The 22076-nt window shown below is 44.0% G+C and overlaps 1 protein-coding gene across 6 annotated transcripts in view; it reads right to left on the minus strand.

The window, feature by feature from the left end:
• Positions 1 to 4880: 4880 nt before the first annotated feature.
• Positions 4881 to 22076, minus strand: part of SYNJ2 (synaptojanin 2) — a 289087-nt gene continuing 271891 nt past the window's right edge. For 2 of the 6 annotated variants that reach the window (XM_068231849.1, XM_068231854.1), the window contains one exon: positions 16544 to 20107. In XM_068231849.1, the coding sequence (XP_068087950.1) occupies positions 19070 to 20107 (1038 nt within the window). In that variant the 3' untranslated portion in view covers positions 16544 to 19069. Of the gene's footprint in view, positions 5110 to 11521; positions 11597 to 16543; positions 20108 to 22076 lie in introns of those variants that run through there. The other 4 variants (XM_068231852.1, XM_068231851.1, XM_068231850.1 and 1 more) reach the window with 4 other exon arrangements.

Raw genomic sequence — 22076 nt, forward strand, 5'->3', positions numbered from 1 at the left:
CAGGCATGCGTTATGGGACAATGGCGAGGACGAGGAAGATCTTGCTGGCAGGGCCCACTTGTTTCCCATGGCTGTGCACATGTTGCGCTGCCTTTGCAGGGACCCCCGGGTGATCCAGATGCGTTCAAGGGAGGACATCTGGATTACCTTGATGCTTGATCCCCGTCTGAAAGGGAAGCTGGGAGACTTAATGACGCCATCCACCACCGAGCAACGCACAAGGGAGTTGAAGGAGGCCCTTGTGCGCAGACTACTGGAAGCATTCCCCCAGCCTTCCACCCCCACTGTAACTGCTCTCCCAGAGGTGCCTGCCATTGCCACTAGCAGCACAACAACAACCACCAGCAGCAGCAGCAGCAGCAGCAACTGGCGCCCCGGAGACCTGAAGAGCCTAAGCAAGAGCCTGTATGCAGTGCAGCAGCCCAGAACAGAGGTGCCCGCCACAGCATCCACCACCAACCAGCACAAGCAACGACTGACCACCATGGTGTCTGACTATATGGGGTCATCCAGCGGGCTCAATGACACCGACAGCCCCCTGGACCCCTTGGAGTACTGGGTCAAGAGACTGGACATCTGGTGCGAGCTTTCCCAGTATGCCCTGGAACTCCTATCCTGCCCTCCTTCCAGTGTCCTCTCAGAGAGATGCTTTAGTGCGGCCGGTGGCGTGGTCACAGAGAAGCGCTCTCGGCTCTCCCACGCCTCTGTGGACAAACTCACCTTCCTGAAAATCAACCAGGCTTGGGTGGAAGGTGAGTTCCTGGCCCCTATTGTCGGACACAGGGGGACATGAAGTGGCTGCTGCATGTGCTCTTGTTAACTATGCCTGCCTTTATAAAGACAGTTACTACCTGCCTAGTGCCTACCTTAGTTAATTTTTTGGTGTTATGGTACAACTACCAGTAAGTTGCCATGGTCCTCCTTTTGAGCTGCTGAACTGACCGCCCGCTTTGTCCTCCTGACTCAGTTGCTACTACACTCTGCGTTCACACTGCCCGGGTCACTGGGTGCATTTAATTTTTTGGTCAGCACTATGACGCTGTGCTGCTACTACTAGCACCAGTATGTTGCCATGGTCCTTCTGTGCTGCTGAATTGACCGCCGGCATTGTCCTCCTCCTCCTGACTCACTCGCATCCACCAATGTACTCTGTCTGCGTTCACACTGCCCGGGTCACCGGGTGCATTTAATTTTTTGGCCAGCACTATGACGCTGTGCTGCTACTACTAGCACCAGTATGTTGCCATGGTCCTCCTGTGCTGCTGCTGCTGAACTGAACGCCCGCTTTGTCCTCCTCCTCCTCCTCCTGACTCAGTCGCTACCACGGTACCACCAATGTACTCTGTCTGCGTTCACACTGCCCGGGTCACCGGGTGCATTTAATTTTTTGGCCAGCACTATGACGCTGTGCTGCTACTACTACCACCAGTATGTTGCCATGGTCCTTCTGTGCTGCTGCTGCTGAACTGAACGCCCGCTTTGTCCTCCTTCTCCTCCTGACTCAGTCGTTACCACGGTACCACCAATGTACTCTGTCTGCGTTCACACTGCCCGGGTCACCGGGTGCATTTAATTTTTTGGCCAGCACTATGACGCTGTGCTGCTACTACTACCACCAGTATGTTGCCATGGTCCTTCTGTGCTGCTGCTGCTGAGCTGAACGCCCGCTTTGTCCTCCTCCTCCTCCTGACTCAGTCGCTACCACGGTACCACCAATGTACTGTGTCTGCGTTATCACTGCCTGGGTCACCGGGTGCATTTAATTTTTTGGCCAACACTATGACACTGTGCTGCTACTACTAGCACCAGTATGTTGCCATGGTCCTTCTGTGCTGCTGCTGCTGAACTGAACGCCCGCTTTGTCCTCCTCCTGACTCAGTCGTTACCACGGTACCACCAATGTACTCTGTCTGCGTTCACACTGCCCGGGTCACCGGGTGCATTTAATTTTTTGGCCAGCACTATGACGCTGTGCTGCTACTACTACCACCAGTATGTTGCCATGGTCCTTCTGTGCTGCTGCTGCTGAACTGAACGCCCGCTTTGTCCTCCTCCTCCTCCTCCTGACTCAGTCGCTACCACGGTACCACCAATGTACTCTGTCTGCGTTCACACTGCCCGGGTCACCGGGTGCATTTAATTTTTTGGCCAGCACTATGACGCTGTGCTGCTACTACTACCACCAGTATGTTGCCATGGTCCTTCTGTGCTGCTGCTGCTGAACTGAACGCCCGCTTTGTCCTCCTCCTCCTCCTGACTCAGTCGCTACCACGGTACCACCAATGTACTCTGTCTGCGTTATCACGGCCCGGGTCACCCGGGTGCATTTAATTTTTTGGCCAGCACTATGACGCTGTGCTGCTACTACTAGCACCAGTATGTTGCCATGGTCCTTCTGTGCTGCTGCTGCTGCTGAACTGAACGCCCGCTTTGTCCTCTTCCTCCTCCTGACTCAGTCGCTACCACGGTACCACCAATGCACTCTGTCTGCGTTATCACGGCCCGGGTCACCAGGGTGCATTTAATTTTTTGGCCAGCACTATGACGCTGTGCTGCTACTACTAGCACCAGTATGTTGCCATGGTCCTTCTGTGCTGCTGCTGCTGATCTGACCGCCCGCATTGTCCTCCTCCTCCTGACTCAGTCGCTTCAACCAATGTACTCTGTCTGCGTTCACACTGCCCGGGTCACCGGGTGCATTTAATTTTTTGGCCAGCACTATGACGCTGTGCTGCTACTACTACTACCAGTATGTTGCCGTGGTCCTTCTGTGCTGCTGAACTGACCGCCCGCATAGTCCTTCTCCTGACTCAGTCGCTACCACCACTGCACTCTGCGTTCACACTGCCCGTGTCCACTGACAACTCTGCTGCGATGTCATTGCTAATTGCTGCAAAAAAAACATAAAAAAAAATTACAAAAACCTCTCTGGGGCCTTTTTGGCGTCAGCCACTCATCCTCCTCCAGCGGTACCTTCGCCGCCAAGTGCCATTGGAACTCGCCTTCACCTCTTTGACTGCTTAACGCGTATATCCCTTTTTAAAACCACTTATTACCAATTAATAGCCCCATTTAAAGTGTTGATTTCACTTTAAAATCCATTTTCTCTAGAAAAAAAAATTTGGGGGGAATTTTTTATGTTGAAGTTATGTTGCCCCTTATCACCTCGATAATCCATGCAATTTGGGGGATTGTAGCATGTATGGGGTCTTTGTTATTAACGTTAAAAGAAAATCCGCCTCCGGGCGGGAATCCACGCGTAATTACGCCATTCACGGCAGAAAATCCGCGTGGTTGCGTGGACGCGAACGAAAATCCGCATGCGGCGGGGCCGAATGCGGATTTTTTTTTTGCAACCACGCGGATTGCCGAATTCGTGGATGAGGCACATCCGAGCATCCCTGGTATAGACATTGTAACCTGGGGAAATTGGGCTAAGGAAGTCTTTTGTTGGGTGTGGGTACTATAGTGGATGTTGGATCTCTGAATATCCAATTATGTCTGAGATTTAATTAAAACCTAGTTCCTCCCCTCCCCAAGGAAGTTGCAGCCTCCAGGCGTAGCTCAGAGTATAAAAGGCAGAGGCAGATACCTAATAAGAATCTTCTCTCGGAGGTAGCGAATAGCTAGGGATGATCGCGACTCCTGGTCGAAACGGTGTCCTCCCGTCAAACAATGTTCTAACCTAAGCTGGTAACGTTCTTTTTCCCCCCGTTTATTTTTACGCAAATATCCATGTGTGTTATCTTTGTAAATTTTATCTTGTAACTATTTTTACTTTGTTTTTTGTAATCTTTTGTATATATTAAGTTCTGCATTGTTCTATGTTTTTCTGGAATATTAAATTATTATTTAATAAGCTTGACTTCTGCCGTACTAAACTAACACTCATAGCCTAAAGGAGACTGCAGTGTAGCTGTGTATAAGTCCGTGCCTAGTTGTATGTTTGAGCAACACTACCATATGAAATTGTAATTGCATTGTGTGTGTGGGGGCGTTTGTCATACGTTGGCCTAAAGCGCGCAGCTGACCCAACGTACGAAACGCCAGTGCGAGTAGCTAACAGTATCGTTCGGAACGACTGTTAGTGGTTTTGCTGCACGACAGTGTAACTCGCATTACAAGTCAGTGTCTGATTGTGCTGTGTTACTGTACAACTGTACTGTGTGTGTGGGTGCGTGGCGTTCTCGTATTCGGCCTAAGCGCAAAGCTGACCCAAATACGAAAACGTGGAGTGCGCGCTGAGGACTCGACAGCAGAGTGGAAGTGTCTAGCGAACCGCTAGTGGTGGCAGTGAGAGGTGTTCTGAGGGGTCCCAGCCTTGTTTTAGCTTGACTAAGGCTGCTTCCCCTCTCAGTCTGGTCAAACCCGCTGTCGGGAACTGTATACGCAGGCGTGCCGTGGGCCGGTTCCTGACACCAAGCACTACGGAGACAACACACTGTATAGCACTCATGGTTCCTTTGACTGATTGCCAGTCAATCTAAACAAGAGTGGCTGAGCACATCCAGTTAAAAATGCCTTTTATTGAAAATTGATAAAAAGTTGCAAACAATGCTACAGCATCAGTCCACTAGGAGAGAGAGGGACAAGCATGTAAAGGTGTCGACAGCTGTTTCGCACTCTGCTCAGGAGTGCTTCATCAGGAAAAATGAGCCCCCCCATAATCACCCCTTAAATAGTGTACTCACAACATGGAGGAGGACGCCATCGCAATGCAGCCTGAAACGCCAAGCCGGCACTTCCTGAATGCTGCCTGCGCTCCAGGAGCCGGAACCAGAAACCGGAAGTCATCATAGATTAGGCTCGGCCAATGGAAACATAGAAAGTACGAGCGTGCGAGCGTGAAAAAACAGTAAATGCGGTAGGACAGCTTGCCAGGACAACTTCACCCACCTGTATCCAAGGAGACCTCACAGCTAAAAGAGAGCAAATAGCCTATCACGGCCCAGAGTGCATGGACCACGGGGCAAAAGGCACCCCCCCTTCCCACACATCTATAGCCGTGCTAAGCGCGTCCCTAGCAACAGCAAAACAGCAATCGAACCTCTAGGGCTGTTCTGACATCCAAGTTGCACTGCAGATGGCCTCCCACACTCAAAGTTCTCACTAAAATAAAAAAAAGACGGTGATAAAAAAAGAGGAAAATTAATATAAGCAAATATAAAAACATCATTAAATAGAATAGAAAGCAACATCAATGCTTACAGAAACATACGACAGATAATTACATTCATTGAGTCCCATAGGGCCTACTGCCTCAAAGAAAGAAATCCAAAAGCTTTCCCTATGTTGCAATTTTTTTACCCAATAACCCCCCCCCCCCCACCACTATCTTTAGTCACTACTTCCAACCCAAAAAAAATCTTAATTGTGTGGAATCTGCTTATCGTACAGTATTCATATGTTCCATGACCCTAGGGCAATCCTTAGCACGAGGGTTACCCAAGGATCTGCAGTGTTCTTGATACCTGTCCTGCATCATACGGGTAGACATTTCTACATAGATTAATTGAGAGGGACATATTAAAGCATATACTATTCCCTTGGTCTTACAGTTAAATGAACTGTCTAAATCTCACCGTTTTGCCAAATCTAATAAATTGCCTACCAGTTACCAGGAAATTACAACAGGAGCAGGAGTTACATCTGTAGTTTCCAACCGGTCTGTTTCTGCCAAGCCAGTTCTGAGTGTGACAACTTATAAACTCACTGTGGGATAACTGGTCCTTTAGGTAGTGCACCTTTTTATAGGAAATGCACGGGGTCTGTCGACATTTTTCTTCCAACAACCTATCGTCCTACAGAATCTACCAGTTATTTTTGATCGATTTTTTGATTCTATCAAACATCAGGGAGTACGTAAAATGCATAAAGAATCTGTCCTGTTGTCTTTTGACTTTAGGGGTCAATAAAGATTTTTTATTTTTATTAGTAGCTTTTTGATAGGCCTCTAGGATAACCTCTTCTTTGTACCCCCTAGCTAAGAGCCTATCCCTGAGTTGCTCAGATTGCTCTACAAAGTCCTCCACAGTAGTCGCATTTCTCCTCAGATGGAGAAACTGACTAAAAGGGAGTGACCTTACTGTAGTAGGGGGATGATAGTTAGAGGCATGTGAAATTTAATTTACCGCCGTGGGTTTTCTAAAGGTATTAGTGATCAAGGATCCCCTGCTAACATCAATATTGAGATCCAAAAGTTCAACAGTCTCTTCTCCCCAAGTATGAGTAAAGGCCATGTTCACATCATTGTCATTAATTACCACCATGAATTCTTCAAAGGACTCTAGATCTCCATCCCAAATTAATAAAACGTCGTCTATAAAATGAATCCAGAGTTTGATCCTCCCCAGGAACGCGTGGTTGGCCTTCCAGTGGCCCATGAAGAGGCCGGCATAGGTGGGGGCCATCGGGCTCCCCATTGCCGTGCCGACCTCCTGACGGTACCACTGGTGGTCAAACAGGAACGCATTCCTGGTGAGGACAAACCCCAGATCCACCAACAGAAATCGCTGCTCCTGATCAGGGTATTGCAAAGCTGGCAAAAAAAATTAGCTACGGCCTGAAGCCCATCCATATGAAAAATTCTGCTGTACAAAGAGGCAACATCTATAGTGGCCAAATGAAAGGAAGGCTGCCACTCAAACGAGTTTAGAATGTTCAAAACTTCAACTGTGTCCCCAACATACGCAGGTATGGATCTGAGCAATGGCCTCAATTTAAAGTCCAAGAATTGAGACAATGATTCAGTCAAGGAACCTATAGCAGAAACAATAGGCCCGCCAGGGGGTTTATTTGTAGATTTGTGAATTTTAGGGATGGCATACCACACAGGGCTCCTGGGGTATTGCTGTAAAAGTTTATTAGCTAGAGTCCTCTCCAATGCGCCCTCTGTTACTGCTTTTGAAACAAGACTCTTGAGTTTCTTTGACAGATTGCCCTATCTGTGCACCAAAAAATAGAATCTCCTACCACCAGCATCTATCTAGCCTTAGTTGCACTCCTATTCCCATCCTTGCTTCAGCAGTCTATCCCTTGCTTGCTAAGGGCACAGCCTGCAGCAACATCACTAATCCAGAATCATCATCCCTAATATTGCGCAGACAGACATATTTATGATTTCAATCAGAAGAGAAGGACGAGATAGGCACAGCTGCTAAAATACCCTTTATTGTGGCTGGGTTGACACAAAAAAGCTTACAGCAGTGGGGGGGGAAGGACAATTCGACAGCTGTTTCGCAGGGACTAGCCCTGCTTCATCAGAGACGGTCTCTGATGAAGCAGGGCTAGTCCCTGTGAAACAGCTGTCAGACTTGTCCTTCCCCCCACTGCTGTAAGCTTTTTTGTGTCAATCCAGCCACAATAAAGGGTATTTTAGCAGCTGTGCCCATCTCCTTCTTCTCTTCTGATTGAAATTGTGGTCTACCATTGGAGCACGCTGCAGGTAAGCCCAGTGTGGCAGTATCCACCCCTGCTGCATTTTGTGCATGTGCTTTCTCCTCTTTATATTTGCATAGACATATTTATGAGTTAGAGACAACTTAGGACTCATCTACCTAGTACTTTTGCCTCTAACTGTTCTAACTGTGGCACAACTAGTAGCAACCTCCCCTCGCTTCTACTGCACTCCACCCTATGCATCCTCATTGGTTCCAATCATTGTCTGAACCTTGAGATCCAAGCTCTTTTCCATGTTGTCAATGCTTCTCAGTGTTCCAAGCTACTCATTTAGCTCTGTGACCTCAGCTTCTAATTGAACATGCACACATACAGGGCAACAATAGGCACCCAAAACCTTCTGATCGAGGAGTACATACATTGTGTATTGACCCTCCAAGTTAACCCTATAGATGCAGCAGGAACAGCTTCAAAGCATATTGTTCAAGTTGGGATCAACACAATCTACAGCTTTTTTTTAACCATTAGTATAACACAGTGTAATAGCTTATACTATACGTATTGAGCTGACATACCCGTATCTTAATCTTTTCTTGAACCACAGTTTCTGGTACCTTAAGGACTAGAGCCTTTTTTCAGTTTTCATTGTGATCACTGTGATTGGCTTACAATGATCACATGGGTCAGGAGCCAATTACATAGCTGGCGCATTGACAGGGCAGTTTCTAGGCTAAATTGCACCCAGGGCAAGGGTGTAAAAATTGTGACCCCGCCCGTGGAGCCAGGTATAGGTGCCTGCAGTATAGTTAGCCAGGTCTAGTTGCACCTATTTGGTAGCCAGCTATAGGTCCCCCAGTATAGGTAGCCATGCATAGGTGCCGTGGTATAGGAAGCCAGTATAATTGCCCCCAGTATAGGTTAGCCAGATAGGTGCGCCTCTAGTATAGTTGCCCCCAGTATAGGTAAGATAGGTAGGTGCCCTCAGTATAGGTTAGCTAGATGGGTGCCTCTAATTTAGGTAGGCAGTATAGTTGCCCCCAGTATAGGTTAGATAGTTAGGTGCCCGCAATATAGGTTAGATAGGTAGGTGCCCCCTCATAATGGAGGGGGGAGTCAGCTGCGGGGTGGGCAGCCCGACTTCTCCCTCCCTTCCTCTCCCTGGGGCAGCCTGCCGTGCTCTCCCCTCCGCTGCAGAATTGGTGCAGCGGGAAGCCTTGTGTAGAGCAACTCACCTCCCTGCCGTTCTAATCGCTGATCACTCACCACTGGTCTCCTCTGCATAGCCGCTGATACACGCTCTACTTCCTGCTAATCAGCGTGTATCAGCGGCTATGCAGAGCAGATCAGCGGCAAGTGATCGGCGATTGGAACAGCAGGGGGGTGAGTTGCTCTATACAAGGATTCTCTGCTGGAAAGGAGCTAGCAAGGAGGGCGGCCCCGGCTCCCCCCTCCCTCAGCACTCAGGGTCGCCCCGGCTCCCCCCTCCCTCAGCACTCAGGGCGGCCACACGTCCCGCACGTCCCTAGAAACAGGGCTGTGCATTGAACTCAGCTGTCCTTAGACGGAGCCGCGTAAGTGCTCAGGGATGGGAGATTGAAATTTATGCCATGGCAGGGATGAGAGGTTTCAAACAGGGCATACATTTTAACTGCTTGTGTCCAGGAAATGTTAAAAACTGAGTAACATAAATAATACAAGTATATTGCATTAATGATCAGGGTCTTGTTATTTTCAAAATACTAAAACCCCAGGCGAATATTGGGTCATAAATTAAATACTTACATAAGAAGAGGGAAACCTCTGGATCTTCCAGAGGTTTCCCACGCCATCCTCCGGGTCTATCGTTGCCAAGCGCATACCCACCAAAGAAATCTTGGAAGAAATTCCAAGCTTGCAACTATACTCATCTTCAAGCACGAGCACCGATAAGCCATGGACGGGCTAGCAGCCATTTGTAGCCTGCTTGTTATCTGCATGCTACTCTGTCCTGCGTGGATTACCTCAAAAGCACCAGCTAGTAAGACCTAAGCTTCCTGTGTAAGCTGTTGCCTGATTAGTGAGGGAATTGCCTGTCATCTGTGACTTGCTTGTGCATGACAGCAATGCTACAGTATAATCCAGGCTGCATAGAGATGTGGACAGACAAGCACACTATAAGTACTGTACCTGCATTAAGTGGTGAGATCTATGCTTTCTGTGCAAGCTATTACATGATTATTACATGCAAATCCCTGCGCATTGAGCACTGTGCATTTTGATCTAGCTTGGACACTGTCTGCACTCACTTGCTGAAGCATTGAAAAGAAAAAAACACTCCCAATTATTTACTGTATTAACCACTCTGCGACCAACGGCGGAGAGTCCTGGGGGCGGAGATTAGCGGGAAACGCTAACGAGCATGCATGATCGTTCCCTGACGCTTCGGTCCGTGTTTTGCCTGCCAGCCGTGACCGCAGCTGACAGGCTGTAAGGGCCCATTCACAAGTACGTTTTCAAAACACAGGCAATTTTGGCCAGCGTTTTGCAGAAGTGATGTTTCCACGATTTCACGCGGACAAATCACTGAACACTGCGGCGATTTTTCTGCAATCACGTTTAGCGCTTCTATAGCACTGAAACGCGATCGCCGGGAAATCGCCTAAAAATGGTGCAGGCGACGCGTTTCACGTTTTTGGGCGATTTGCGGTGATTAGCGCAAATCGCCCAAGTAAGAACGGGCCCATAGGGTTTTATTTCACTAGCGCTTTTAAAAAGCGCTAGCATTTGAGCGTTTTGCCGAAATCAGGGCAAAACGCTCTAGTGTGAAAGGGCCCTAAAAGAGGGGGAAAAAGCCACTATTGTATGTACAGCACTGCAGTCTCCTGCAGCGCTGTATGGGGGACAGATCTGTCACTGTGCTGTCCTCTCTAGTGGCTCACAAAGTGATCGCTCTCATAGGCTGATGCCTATGAGAGCCGATCACACTGATTGGCTCTCGGGGGGAGAGAGGGTGGGAAGAAAAAAATAAAAAATAAAAAAAAAAATTAATTAAAAAAAAACCCACACACACACACACACATTGCGGCAGCAATCAGATGCCACCAACAGCAAGCTTTGTTGGTGACAAGAAAAGGAGGCAAGATTGATTTGTGTGCTAAGTTGTATGGCCGTGCAGCAAACTGTTAAGGCTGCAGTTTGCTGAATTGCGGAGCCTTAGCTATAGGTGAAGAGTGTGGAGTCAGATTGGGACATAGGTACAGAAGGAAGATGGGATATCTGCAAGGCCTCATAATAGTATACTTTATGTGCTTGAGTATTAACATTTCTGATATAGTAAACTACTTTGCCCAGTCCTTTGGAGTTTACTATAAAGGGAATCAACTGTATTTGATTTTTGACCCAAGGTTCCCCTCAGGTTCACATTAAGTAAAGGTATACTACCATATTAAAATGGCTGCTTCGAGCAATTTGTCAAAGCAAATTATAAAAAAAAAAATGGTTCGTAAAAATAACTGAAAAAAAGTAATATACCTTGGTAAATTATTTTACTTGGAATTCTCCTTTAATACATTACCTTTCAATAGGAAACAAGATAGCATTTCAAAAATTTTGAGAGGTACAGACTAACCAGCAAGCTCATGGTGACCCAGAACTCATTGGAGTGTGTAAGGGACTACAATGGTCCTAAAAGCCCCCTTCCTAAGATGTTAAGAAAAACAAAAGTTTGCTTTCTTAAAACAGAAAGAATTTGCGATAATTCAGGTTGGAGTGAGCTTGAGATGTCTCCCAGTGCATCACTGCTGAATATATGCAAATTAACCATTGTACCCTTAGAAGCTAAACACACCTCCAGAACCGCTGGAATGCAATGATGTGTCAGCTTGTTAATTTGTACAGAGACATATTTTGAGAATAGCATTTTCACTGTGGATCAGGTGCATAAAAATAGCCCCCATGACTCCCCCCGCCATTGCTTGAGTGTGTGTGTTTGTCGTAAACGCATTTCTTTCGGATTTACCACTTGTGTAGATTTTTTCCTGGGATTGGCTAATCATATTGGGATTGGTTAGTAGTAGCAGTAGAGAATTGTACAGTGTTAGCCATCAGTAAATGCAAGAAGTTGTGAATCAGGATGATACCATTTATTGGCTAACTTAAAAAAAATAAGAGTAAGCTTTGGGCTGTGCAGCATTCTTCAGACTTCAATCCTGTTTCAAAACTATGGAATAATAGACATGTATATGTGATTAATGTTCTACTAAGTAATAAATTAAGTGTAAGGATTTCTCTTCACATGCATTTTGTTAACAATTTTAGCTAATAGTTACACCTAAATTTGTTTAGGACAAGCAGTAATAAATTGAAGTTGGGAAATGTATTCCCGCAGTTATTAACTGAGAAGTAAATTATAGAAAATCGTGGCTTTAATTCACGTATCTTCAGTACTCTGTTGGACCTATGAACCATTTTTTTCTATATTTTGTTACAAGGAATTATAAACAGATTAAATGTCAACAATGTGTGCTTTATTCAGTGGTTTGCATCTACAGGTTATAAAAATCATAACGTTTAATTGGCAGCATGTACATTTAAATCTGGCAAAAAACAAAAGCCTCATGCCCATCATTTTGTCAAAATTACATCTGTTTTGTATAGCTATGTACTTCAGAGAAAATAACTGTAAACAGGTTGGAAGTGTCAAGTCAACTTAAAAATATTTTGCCTTCGTTCTAGAACAGGGTTTTGTAACATTGAAGAATACCTAATTTCCCATACATATTACCTTGCTTGAACATGATTCCTTTTGTGTGTGTGCTGCCAGGACACTTGAAATCTGCTACACTTCCATACATAAACTGATGAGTTAGTAAGGGTGTCACATGAGCATGGAAGACCTCAAAGATACAATATGAAAAATAATTAATCTACAAGTATAGTGCAGGGCCTAAACCCTACTTTTGTGGTCCGTGTAATAATTTGCTCCTCTGGGAATTCTTCTGTGGACACTTATTTGCTGCCAGTCCATCGACTTCTTTTGCAGTCAACATGCTTCTTCAGTAGTTCTACTGCAAGTTATTTAGTGTCTGTCTCTTGTCATTGTCTGTTTGGATTCCATCTTGAAACTTTCCTACTCTACTTCTATAGTGTGGCATATCCACCGCCACTTTATTTTGATTATCACTGGTGGTGGTCCACAGCTCTGGTCTTCTACAGTTCATGGTGTTTCAACATTATATCTTAAAAACTCTCACTTACTCACAAAAGTCTGACAACTGTTTGGTATGTGTCATACATCCATTGGTCCATAAGTGGGATTTCTTATTTACGACAGTATAGTTATGAAAATGTAAGCTACAGAACAGGATTCAAATGTGTTCTTAAAGTGCCATGAGAATACCTTCTTCCTTGTTTTTAGCCTTCTTCTTTAACAGCGTTTATGGACTGAAGTTGTGGCAGCTTAAAACTTAGGATTTTGTTAACTTAATATTGAGGTTATCATCTTACGTTATCGGAAATTATTCATCACATAATGAGAAATCTTGTTATGCAAAAATACTGAGTAATTTTAGTAGGTAATGTCACAGTGTAACTAATAAAAGTTAATAAATGAATTACCTTATTTCCATTTTCACAGAGCACTGCTTCCACATTGTACTCAGCTGGGACTATCCAATCCAAAGACAATCTGGACAGCAGTGAAGTGTGCAAATAAATTTCACAATAAAACTTACATTTCGTTTACATGCCCCTATACATCCCTGCAACTGCTTTCCGACCGCGTCGCGCCGATGGGCGTGGCCGCGACGGCAGCCCCAGGACCGCCTAACGCCGATCGGCGTAAAGTCCTGGGGCAGCAGTTCGGGGGTCAGAGATGCCGTCTATTTACATGTACAGCGCTGCGGTCTGCATCAGCGCTGTACTGGGGACAGCCGTGTGACACGGCTGTCCCCCTGGGGGAAAAGAGAGCGATCGGCTCTCATAGGCAGAAGCCTATGTCAGCCGATCGCCAGGATTGGCTGCTTGGGGGGGGGGGGGGGGGGGGGTTAGTAAATTTTTTTTTAAAATAAAGCAAAAATGGCAATATTTATAAATATAAAAAATAACAAATATTTATAAAAATAAATAAACACTGTGTGGGGATCAGACCCCACCAACAAGAAGCTCTGTTGGTGAGGAGAGGGGGGGGGGGGGGGAGAATCACTTGTGTGCTGTGTTGTGCGGCCCTGCAGCTTGGCCTTAAAGCTGCAGTGGCCCATTTTGTGAAAATTGGCCTGGTCTTTAGGGGGTTTTAACACTGCAGTCCTCAAGAGGTTAAAGTCTAAAAAAAGCCCATTTACTTACCTGGGTCTTTCTTCCAGCTACTTGAAGTCTTCCTGGTCCCTTGCCATCTTCCCTTACTCAGCCATTTCTCTGGTGTCCCTCTCCAATGCTGGATGCATTGACCCGTGCTGCACGCCTCCTTCAACGCACTCCCGTTGTCGGGAGCATCCTGCACTTAGGCAGTAAGCAAAAATTGCTACTGCACATGCACAGAATGCTCCCGGCAGTGGGTGTGTGATAGAGGATGCGCGTGGCTGGCGCCGCGCATGTGCAGTGAGCGTCCGACTCGTCAATTGGCTAAATAATGGAAGGGGACAGCTGAAAAATGGCTGAGTGCGGAGTCATGGCGAGGGAGCAGGAGGACTTCAGGGTACTGGAAAAAGTCCCAGTTAAGTAAATGGGCAACTTTTTCACTTGAGGTTTCCTTTAAGAAGTGATGTACCTAAGGCAAGCAATACAGAAGCTGACATATTCAGGGGATACCCAATGACAGATTACAGAGCAGTTTCTAGGCTAAATTGCACCCAGGGTGAGGGTGTAAAAAATCCCCCCTGTGGAGCCAGGTATAGGTGCCCGCAGTATAGGTTAGCTACGTAGGTGCCTCCAGTATAGGGTAGCACATATAGTTGCCACCAGTATAGGTTAGATAGGTGCCTGCAGTATAGGTTAGATAGGTAGGTGTCCACCGTAAAGGTTAGGTAGGTAGGTGCCTGCAGTATAGGTTAGATAGGTAGGTGCCTGCAGTATAGGTTAGATAGGTAGGTGTCCGCCGTAAAGGTTAGATAGGTAGGTGCCTGCAGTACAGGTTAGGTAGGTAGGTGTCTGCCGTAAAGGTTAGGTAGGTAGGTGCCTGCAGTATAGGTTAGATAGGTAGGTGCCTGCAGTATAGGTTAGATAGGTAGGTGTCTGCAGTATAGGTTAGATAGGTAGGTGTCCGCCGTAAAGGTTAGATAGGTAGGTGCCTCGCAGCGGCGGAGGGAGCGGGCATAGCTAGTTATAACTAACCTTTCTTCTGCCGATCCCGTGCACCCTCAACTAGCTATGCCCACTTCCTCCGTCGCTGTGCCCCCCTCCTGCCTCTGAATCTGGCGCCCTGGGCGATTGCACGCTTCGCATGCCCATAGAAACAGGGCTGACAGATTATATGGGACCCTTAGTGAACTTCCTAATCATATCGAGTGGTGAGGACAAATGTTATATAACAATCCCTCAACTGTGATCAAACACATTCAACCAAAAATGAATTGAGCAGAGCTGGCTGTTTCATTAACATCACCTCCTGGGGCCATGAAGTTTGCTCAATTCAATTCCAGTTGGTTGCTGCTGTAAGGCAGAGGTTTGTTGCATAGAACATAAGGTATTTAAAGGATTACTGTCATATGGGGGTGACCTGTAGTTCAGAGTCCCTTATATAGCATTATATCACACTAGCAAACCTCAATGGGAGTAAGGAGCAGAGGAAGAGCTGAAAGAAAAGGGAAGCAGACAGGCTCAAGAGGAGGAACATTGGGGCGATGGCAGGGTATTCAGGCAGAAGAAAATAGAAACAAACACAAAAGAGGCAGATACAGCTGACAGAGAATGGAGATTAGAGGGACAGTAGGAAACAAAGGAAGAGTAGAAAAGAACACAGTTTGACTGTCTTACCCTGGATACTCAAAACCCTTGATGGACCTCTTCCTGTAAGTTTCACCCAAAGATAATATAACAATAACATTTCTATAGCGCTTTTCTCCCATAGAACTCAATGCGCTTAGACTCTCTCAGGTTAGTAGTATTCTGATGGAGGGGGATGGAGGAGAACGGGAGGGGGGGGGGGGGGGCGGTGGACATGAGGAGGGCCCACTAAATATGCCCCTTTTTTATTATATGTTGTGCTAAGGTATCCTTTAAGGGGAGGCTCTTCCATAGCGTGTATGGGGCTAACAGAAGAGCGAGGATTCGGAAGACGGCGGACACCAGAACACGGGACAGGTAATGTATAAATGTACACATTACATAAATATTTATACATTGCGGTAACAGCACCAGGGGTTTCGTTGTGTTCATCGTGATATTGCTCGCCGTTACCGCATCAATGAATCCATGTTATAAAACCATTTTCTATGAATAGTATGCAATTTTTTTTTTGTACTTGGGGCACCCATATATGCTTGGTGATGTTGCACATATATAATTGTTTACTACTCTTACTGCTACAACTTTATGAGGCTGTTCAGACTGATTTACAATAATCAACTCTGTGAGCAGCAGGGTAGCTTTAAAGGGACTCCGAGCAGTGCAGAAACTATGGAAAGATGCATATCATTTTAAAGCTCTCTTTCTCCTCTTTCCTATGATATATAAACCGCTGCCCTACGCCTTTTAGTTTTCGCTATTTTTGCGATTAAAATTGCTGCGGCCGCGATTTCAATCGCGAAAATAAAGAAAACTAAAAGGCGTAGGGCAACGATTTAGGTGTCACCAGAAAGAGGAGAAAGAGAGCTTTAAAATGATATCCATCTTTCCATAGTTACATTGTATTACACAGGCCGACTTTTTCTGCTGAATGGAGCTGCTGACACTGGGGAAAGTGTCGTCCTGTGTAATACAAGTAACTATGGAAAGATGGATATCATTTTAAAGCTCTCTTTCTCCTCTTTCTGGCGACACCTAAATCGTCGCTCTACGCCTTTTAGTTTTCTTTATTTTCGCGATTGAAATCGTGGCCGCGGCAATTTCAATCACGAAAATAGCGAAAACTAAAAGGCGTAGGGCGGTGATTTATATATCATTGGAAAGAGGAGAAAGAGAGCTTTAAAATGATATGCATCTTTCCATAGTTTCTGCACTGCTCGGAGTCCCTTTAAATATAGTCACTAATGGAAGAATATGCAATTTTATTTACCAATTCAATCACAAAAATATGCATCACAAAACTCTGAACTTGTGAAAATTACATCAGCTATAACTTAAAGTAGATAATGCATTAATAACACAAATGCATTTTCACTGAAAACACACTGACATTTCCTCTAATAAAACTAATATCTTGGTATGTCGAATTTCCAGTAAAGCATTTACCTTTCGTAATAAAAGTTTTTAAAACCTGTTTGCATTGCCTTTATCAATCATTCTAGCATTCTTAAAGGGTACCTGAACTTACATGATGTGAGTTCATGTGTATGTACAGTGTCATTCCTGCTTATAACTAGGCTATGTTCATTTTCTTTTTCTCCCTGACGGAGTTAAGATGGGAATACATGTTACGTTTTTCACGAAGAATCGTTACGATAGATGCCTTCGATGATAAAATTCCGACATGTGCGATTCTCTGCTTGATTTTGTTCTGCTCGATTTCTCATAGAAGTGAATGGAAAAAAAGATAAGAAAAACGAAGCTAAGAGAATCGAGCAGATAATCAAATGGCTAATAGATCGCACGGAGAATCAAACGCGAAAAACATAACATGTATTCCCAGCATTAAGCATTCAGGTATACAAGCAAGAGTTTTTCTCTAGTTGGACTATAGTAAACCTCACTGATGAGTAATTACAACCATAAAACTTTTGCCTGGAAGAGAACAGCTTCGGAATGCATGGAATAGATTAAAAAAAGGTCAATAATTAATAGATTTTAGCCCTGAACTGTATCAGACAGTGTGAAAGACTGTGTCTTTCAGGGGAGACTATGAACAATTATAGCTACTTTTTTAACTTAAAAAGAAAACAGTTTTATAAGTGGATTTGAACTCTAGCACAAGACAGAAGGAAAACAGAGAGAAATGCACTCTGTATGTATTTAGAGAGTTTAGCCTGTCTAATTCCCCTTCATTTGTGTCTAATCACAAATTGTAATTTGATCTCTCCCCTGTGTCACCTGACTGCCACGGCAGATAAGCTCATTTGAAAGCACAGGATGTTAACAATATGTCTGCTTCCATGTAAGCAGGAAGTAGAAACATTGCAGATTTATTACAGGTTTTGTATCAGTTGAAATGTTTTTCATTAAAGGTTATTCATGCTGTTGCTTATCTTTTAGAGCAGAGAGGAATTTCTGAGTTCAGGTCCGCTTTAAGAATAGGATGTTAGATACATTTGTTTATCTCATCGGTTTATTTTCGGTACAGGTTTGCTTTAAGGTGGTCATACTTGGTTCAGCCAAAATGCTTGCTTTACCAGCATTTTTATAAAATCTATCGAAGGTATAGAAAAAGCAAATGTCATTTTTTGATAAAAAATACTTTTTTTTTTTAATCTATAGCACGTGGTAGAAAATTCTTATAGATTTTTAGAAAAAAATTGGATAGAGTTTCGTGTATTGCTTTCATGTTTCAAACAATTCAATCAATCAGGAAAATGTTGTGAATTTTAAAGATCTTAAATAAAAAAAATAAAAACATTGCATGGCTACCTTCATGCCATCATCAAGTAGAAAAAGAAGTATGTCCCTGATGCATTTCTATGAGACAAATGGTTTGCTGGCTACAGCTAAATATATGAAAACTTCAAACTGTAGTTCTCTGCATGTAGCAGTGTGGAGACTTTTCTTTAAGCATGCAAGATTTTAGCTAAACCCTTCAACAATTTTGGTTGTTTCATATGACAGCACGGCCACATTAAAATGCAAACAGTGAAAGGTGGTAAATATGGCCTAGCTGCAATGGCAACATTTAAAAAATAATTCTCTCATTTGTTTTACTGCTGAGAATGTGAAGATAAGCTGCCTATGGAACCCTTGTGATTTTGTACAACATGCAGTAAACATTGTGTACACAGGTCAAATGAGAAAAGGAATTTTAGAGTTATGATCATTCTCAGACAATAAAGAACCCTGAGGTATAGATAGCATTCTGTCCAATCACAAAACATATAGTGGCTGTTTTCATGCAATAAAGTTACTGCGATTTACACAAAACTTTACAAGAGCAAAATTTTGCACCAGACGATGCCTGGACATCATTTCCTACATCAGCTATGCTACAAGGAATCAGAAGCATGCAAAGCCTTTTAGTGGAAATAAGATACAAAATAACTGTAAACTAGAGATATCTTCTAGGCTTATTGGTGCTTGCTCAATCAAATCTCTTAACATGATTGTTTAGCCTACATTCAGATTTCAGACTTAATACTTATAGAGGAAATATTTAGACTAGAGCGTAAACGTCTACATACTTTGGGTTAAGACTATGAAAAATGACACTATTAGGTTACACGGAAAATGCATAGCTACTGTTGTATACATGATGTACATAGTATGGTACTGATAAACTGATTATATGGTACTCAACTCCTACCTATACTCAGAAAGACTTCTAGTGCAGTAGTTTGTACACTGGACAAGACTGAGAGTCATACCTAACCACGTTATAGATTAATAGAAACATTTTCTACTACCAGAGAGACTCTGAATTTCTTGCAGAGATATGCTCACTGTTTTCCTCATCATGACCCACTAACCATTTTACAGTGGAAGTTGCAAAGTTTGTAGGCTCAGTTACCCTCTTGTCATCCACATCACAAATACCTGCTCCTTTGGAAGACCAGCTTCTATGTGGTTCTAGTGGTTCAGGAAGTGGAGTTAAGTGATTATCATTATCCAGTACACTGGCAGTCTCATGAAAATTCAAATCTACATCTACTAAACATTCTCCACTCTGACTGTTGTTGTTATTGGTATTTGAAGAAACATCTACCTGAAAAAAATCCAAATTACTTTGAATCACCTGAAGATTAAAAACTGCAGGAGCAGACTTTTTTCGGCGTGGTGGCACAACTGGTGTTAATGAACTGCAGTCAGATCTGCAATTGTCTTCGTTGGGTGGAAGTGCCTTATGTTGTGTAGTTTCTTGCGTTTTTACATTATGAGAAGGTAGTATTGTTCTTGGCTTGGGGATGGGGCGCATTGTAACGCCACCACTGGAGTCTGCCGTTTCTAGTTTGTGGTCCTTTTTTAATGTCACACAGTCATTTATAGAGTCCGAAGAACAAGTAGTACCCAACTGCAGCTCTGGTTTGAGTGCTAAAACAACTGCAGGAATTGATGTAATGAGATCTACAGCAGAATCTGCTTTATGTGACAAATTACCTTCAAGTGCATTCACAGAACCTGTACTTTGTGCAAGAGTTTCTGCTTCTTTCAGAGACTGAGTTTTTGTACGGGCCACAGACTCTTCAGGCTCAAAATGTGTAGAATCGTTTGTCCTTGAGATTTCAGATCTTTTTACAGCTGCAGGTGAAACTTTAATATTTGGGAGTGTCTCCAGATTAGCTGAGTTCATAGATATTTCAGGTTTTTGTGGAATGCGGGGTGGAGGTCTCAGTGGTATTAAACCCTCCAAAACACCACTTTGATTACCCAAATTTGGATGCATTAGTGGCAAGTTACTTTCATTTGGCTGTTCTTCTTTCTTTTGCTCTGGAGGAAGCAACTTTGGAAAAAAAAGAATGGAAAAAAAATCTCAGAAAATGCTTGTAGTAAGGGTTTCATAAGTATATACACATATAAGTTATAACCCATTTTAAAAGAAGTTATGACCTTGTGTATAATGTAAAATACAGAAACCAATAATTTACAAATCAGGTCAACCTTATATGTGATTACAAACAGCACAAAGACAACATTTTCAAAATCTGAAACATTCTCATTTTAAATTTTAAGCCAGCCAAGCATTTCAAAAGAGTGTTCAGTAATTCTGTCATTAATATCACAACACTACAGATGGTGACAGTAAACCAAAGAAAACAGCTTAGTGAGAGAGGAAAATTAGGGTCAGAAAATTAGGGTCAGGGAAAATGAGTTGAACTTACCCGGGGCTTCTAACGGTCCCCCGCAGACATCCACTCACTGATGCTGCGGCCCCGCCTCCAGTTCACTTCTGGAATTTCAGACTTTAAAGTCTGAAAACCACTGCGCCTGCGTTGCCGTGTCCTCGCTCCCGCTGATGTCACCAGGAGCGTACTGCGCAGGCACAGACCATACTGAAATTTCAGAAGTGAACTGGAGGCGGGGCCGGAGCATCGATGAGTGGCTGCGCGGGTACAGGATGTCTGCGGGGGACCATTAGAAGCCCCGGGTAAGTTCAACTCATTTTCCCTCGACCCCCAGACATGGAGCATAACATTGCAACCGGTTTAATGTTCTCAAAGGTTTGCTTTATTACTTCACAGGACTTGGGTACATGTGAACGTTAATTACTGCCTACAAATGAATTTGCTATACTTCATTTGTTTGCAATTTGGAATAGGATCTGAAAATTTTTGGTATCACGATAAATAGATCTGACTTCTTATATGGATCTCAGCTCTGCCATTATCTACCATACACAAAACCAGCTAACAGGACTCAGCTGTAAATGATAATGAGCCAATTACTTTGCAGACAAAAGGGAAGGGTGGGGCAAAATTCTTAGTCAAGTTCTCCCCTCAGCTTGAACCTATGATTGGCGAACTCCCTGGGCACACAGGAAAGAACATGGAATATAATGAACGGACTGGCACGCACCGTGTGGTACATGGGAAACTGAAATTATTTTAGTTCTGGGAAGTGCAGAAAGGGATCAGATACTTTTGGGGCTAATAGTTTTTTGTGTCCGTACTACAAAGAATTTGCCCTATTTTCCATGGAGCTTTGCAGCTTTACTATGAAAACTGGTGGTCACAGACAGAGAACGAAGGACCGCAATGGAAAAATGTCAGGGATGTTTGATGTTTATTCTTACACAATAGAAAAAATCTCCTCTTAATATCATTCTTAAAAGGGAATCTGAAGTGAAAATAAACTTATGAGATAATGATTTGTAGCTGTATGTGTAGTACAGCTAAGAAATAGAACAATAGTAGCACAGATATGAGTCTCATATTGTTTCCAGTACAGGAAGAGTTAAACAACTTTAGTTGTTATCTATGCAAGAGAGCTTCTCTGAGCTCTCTGACTAAATTAGTGCTATTTTCTGAAGCACTTATCTCAACCTTCTCTCACGGTTTGTTTTGTTTGTTTAAAGAAGATCTGTGATAAATTTACATCATATTGAAATAAACATATTACGGTTTCTCCCGTTATTCCCCCTCTTCATTTCTCCTATTTTTGCTTCTCTCCGCTGCCAATAAATAACTTGATAAAATTTTACTTTTAAACCTTTGGGCAAGATGGCTGTGATGTAAAGTGCGGGTCATCCACACAGTCTCCCTGTACTGCTGTGCATGAGAGATGAGCTGAGCTGAAGCAACAGGAGACAGATCTCCTCCCTGCTGTGAGATCTCCTCCCTGCTGTCAACCTCACTGGAGCAAGGCAGATCTTCCCCCTGCTAGCTGGAGCTCCCAGAAAGGTCAGGGATGACTCAGAGATGACGTGCAGCAGGAGGAGGGAGAGGCAGATAGCATGGAGGACCAGCTGCTGT

Source organism: Hyperolius riggenbachi, chromosome 4, assembly GCF_040937935.1.
Source record: "Hyperolius riggenbachi isolate aHypRig1 chromosome 4, aHypRig1.pri, whole genome shotgun sequence".
NCBI classification, from domain to species: domain Eukaryota; kingdom Metazoa; phylum Chordata; class Amphibia; order Anura; family Hyperoliidae; genus Hyperolius; species Hyperolius riggenbachi.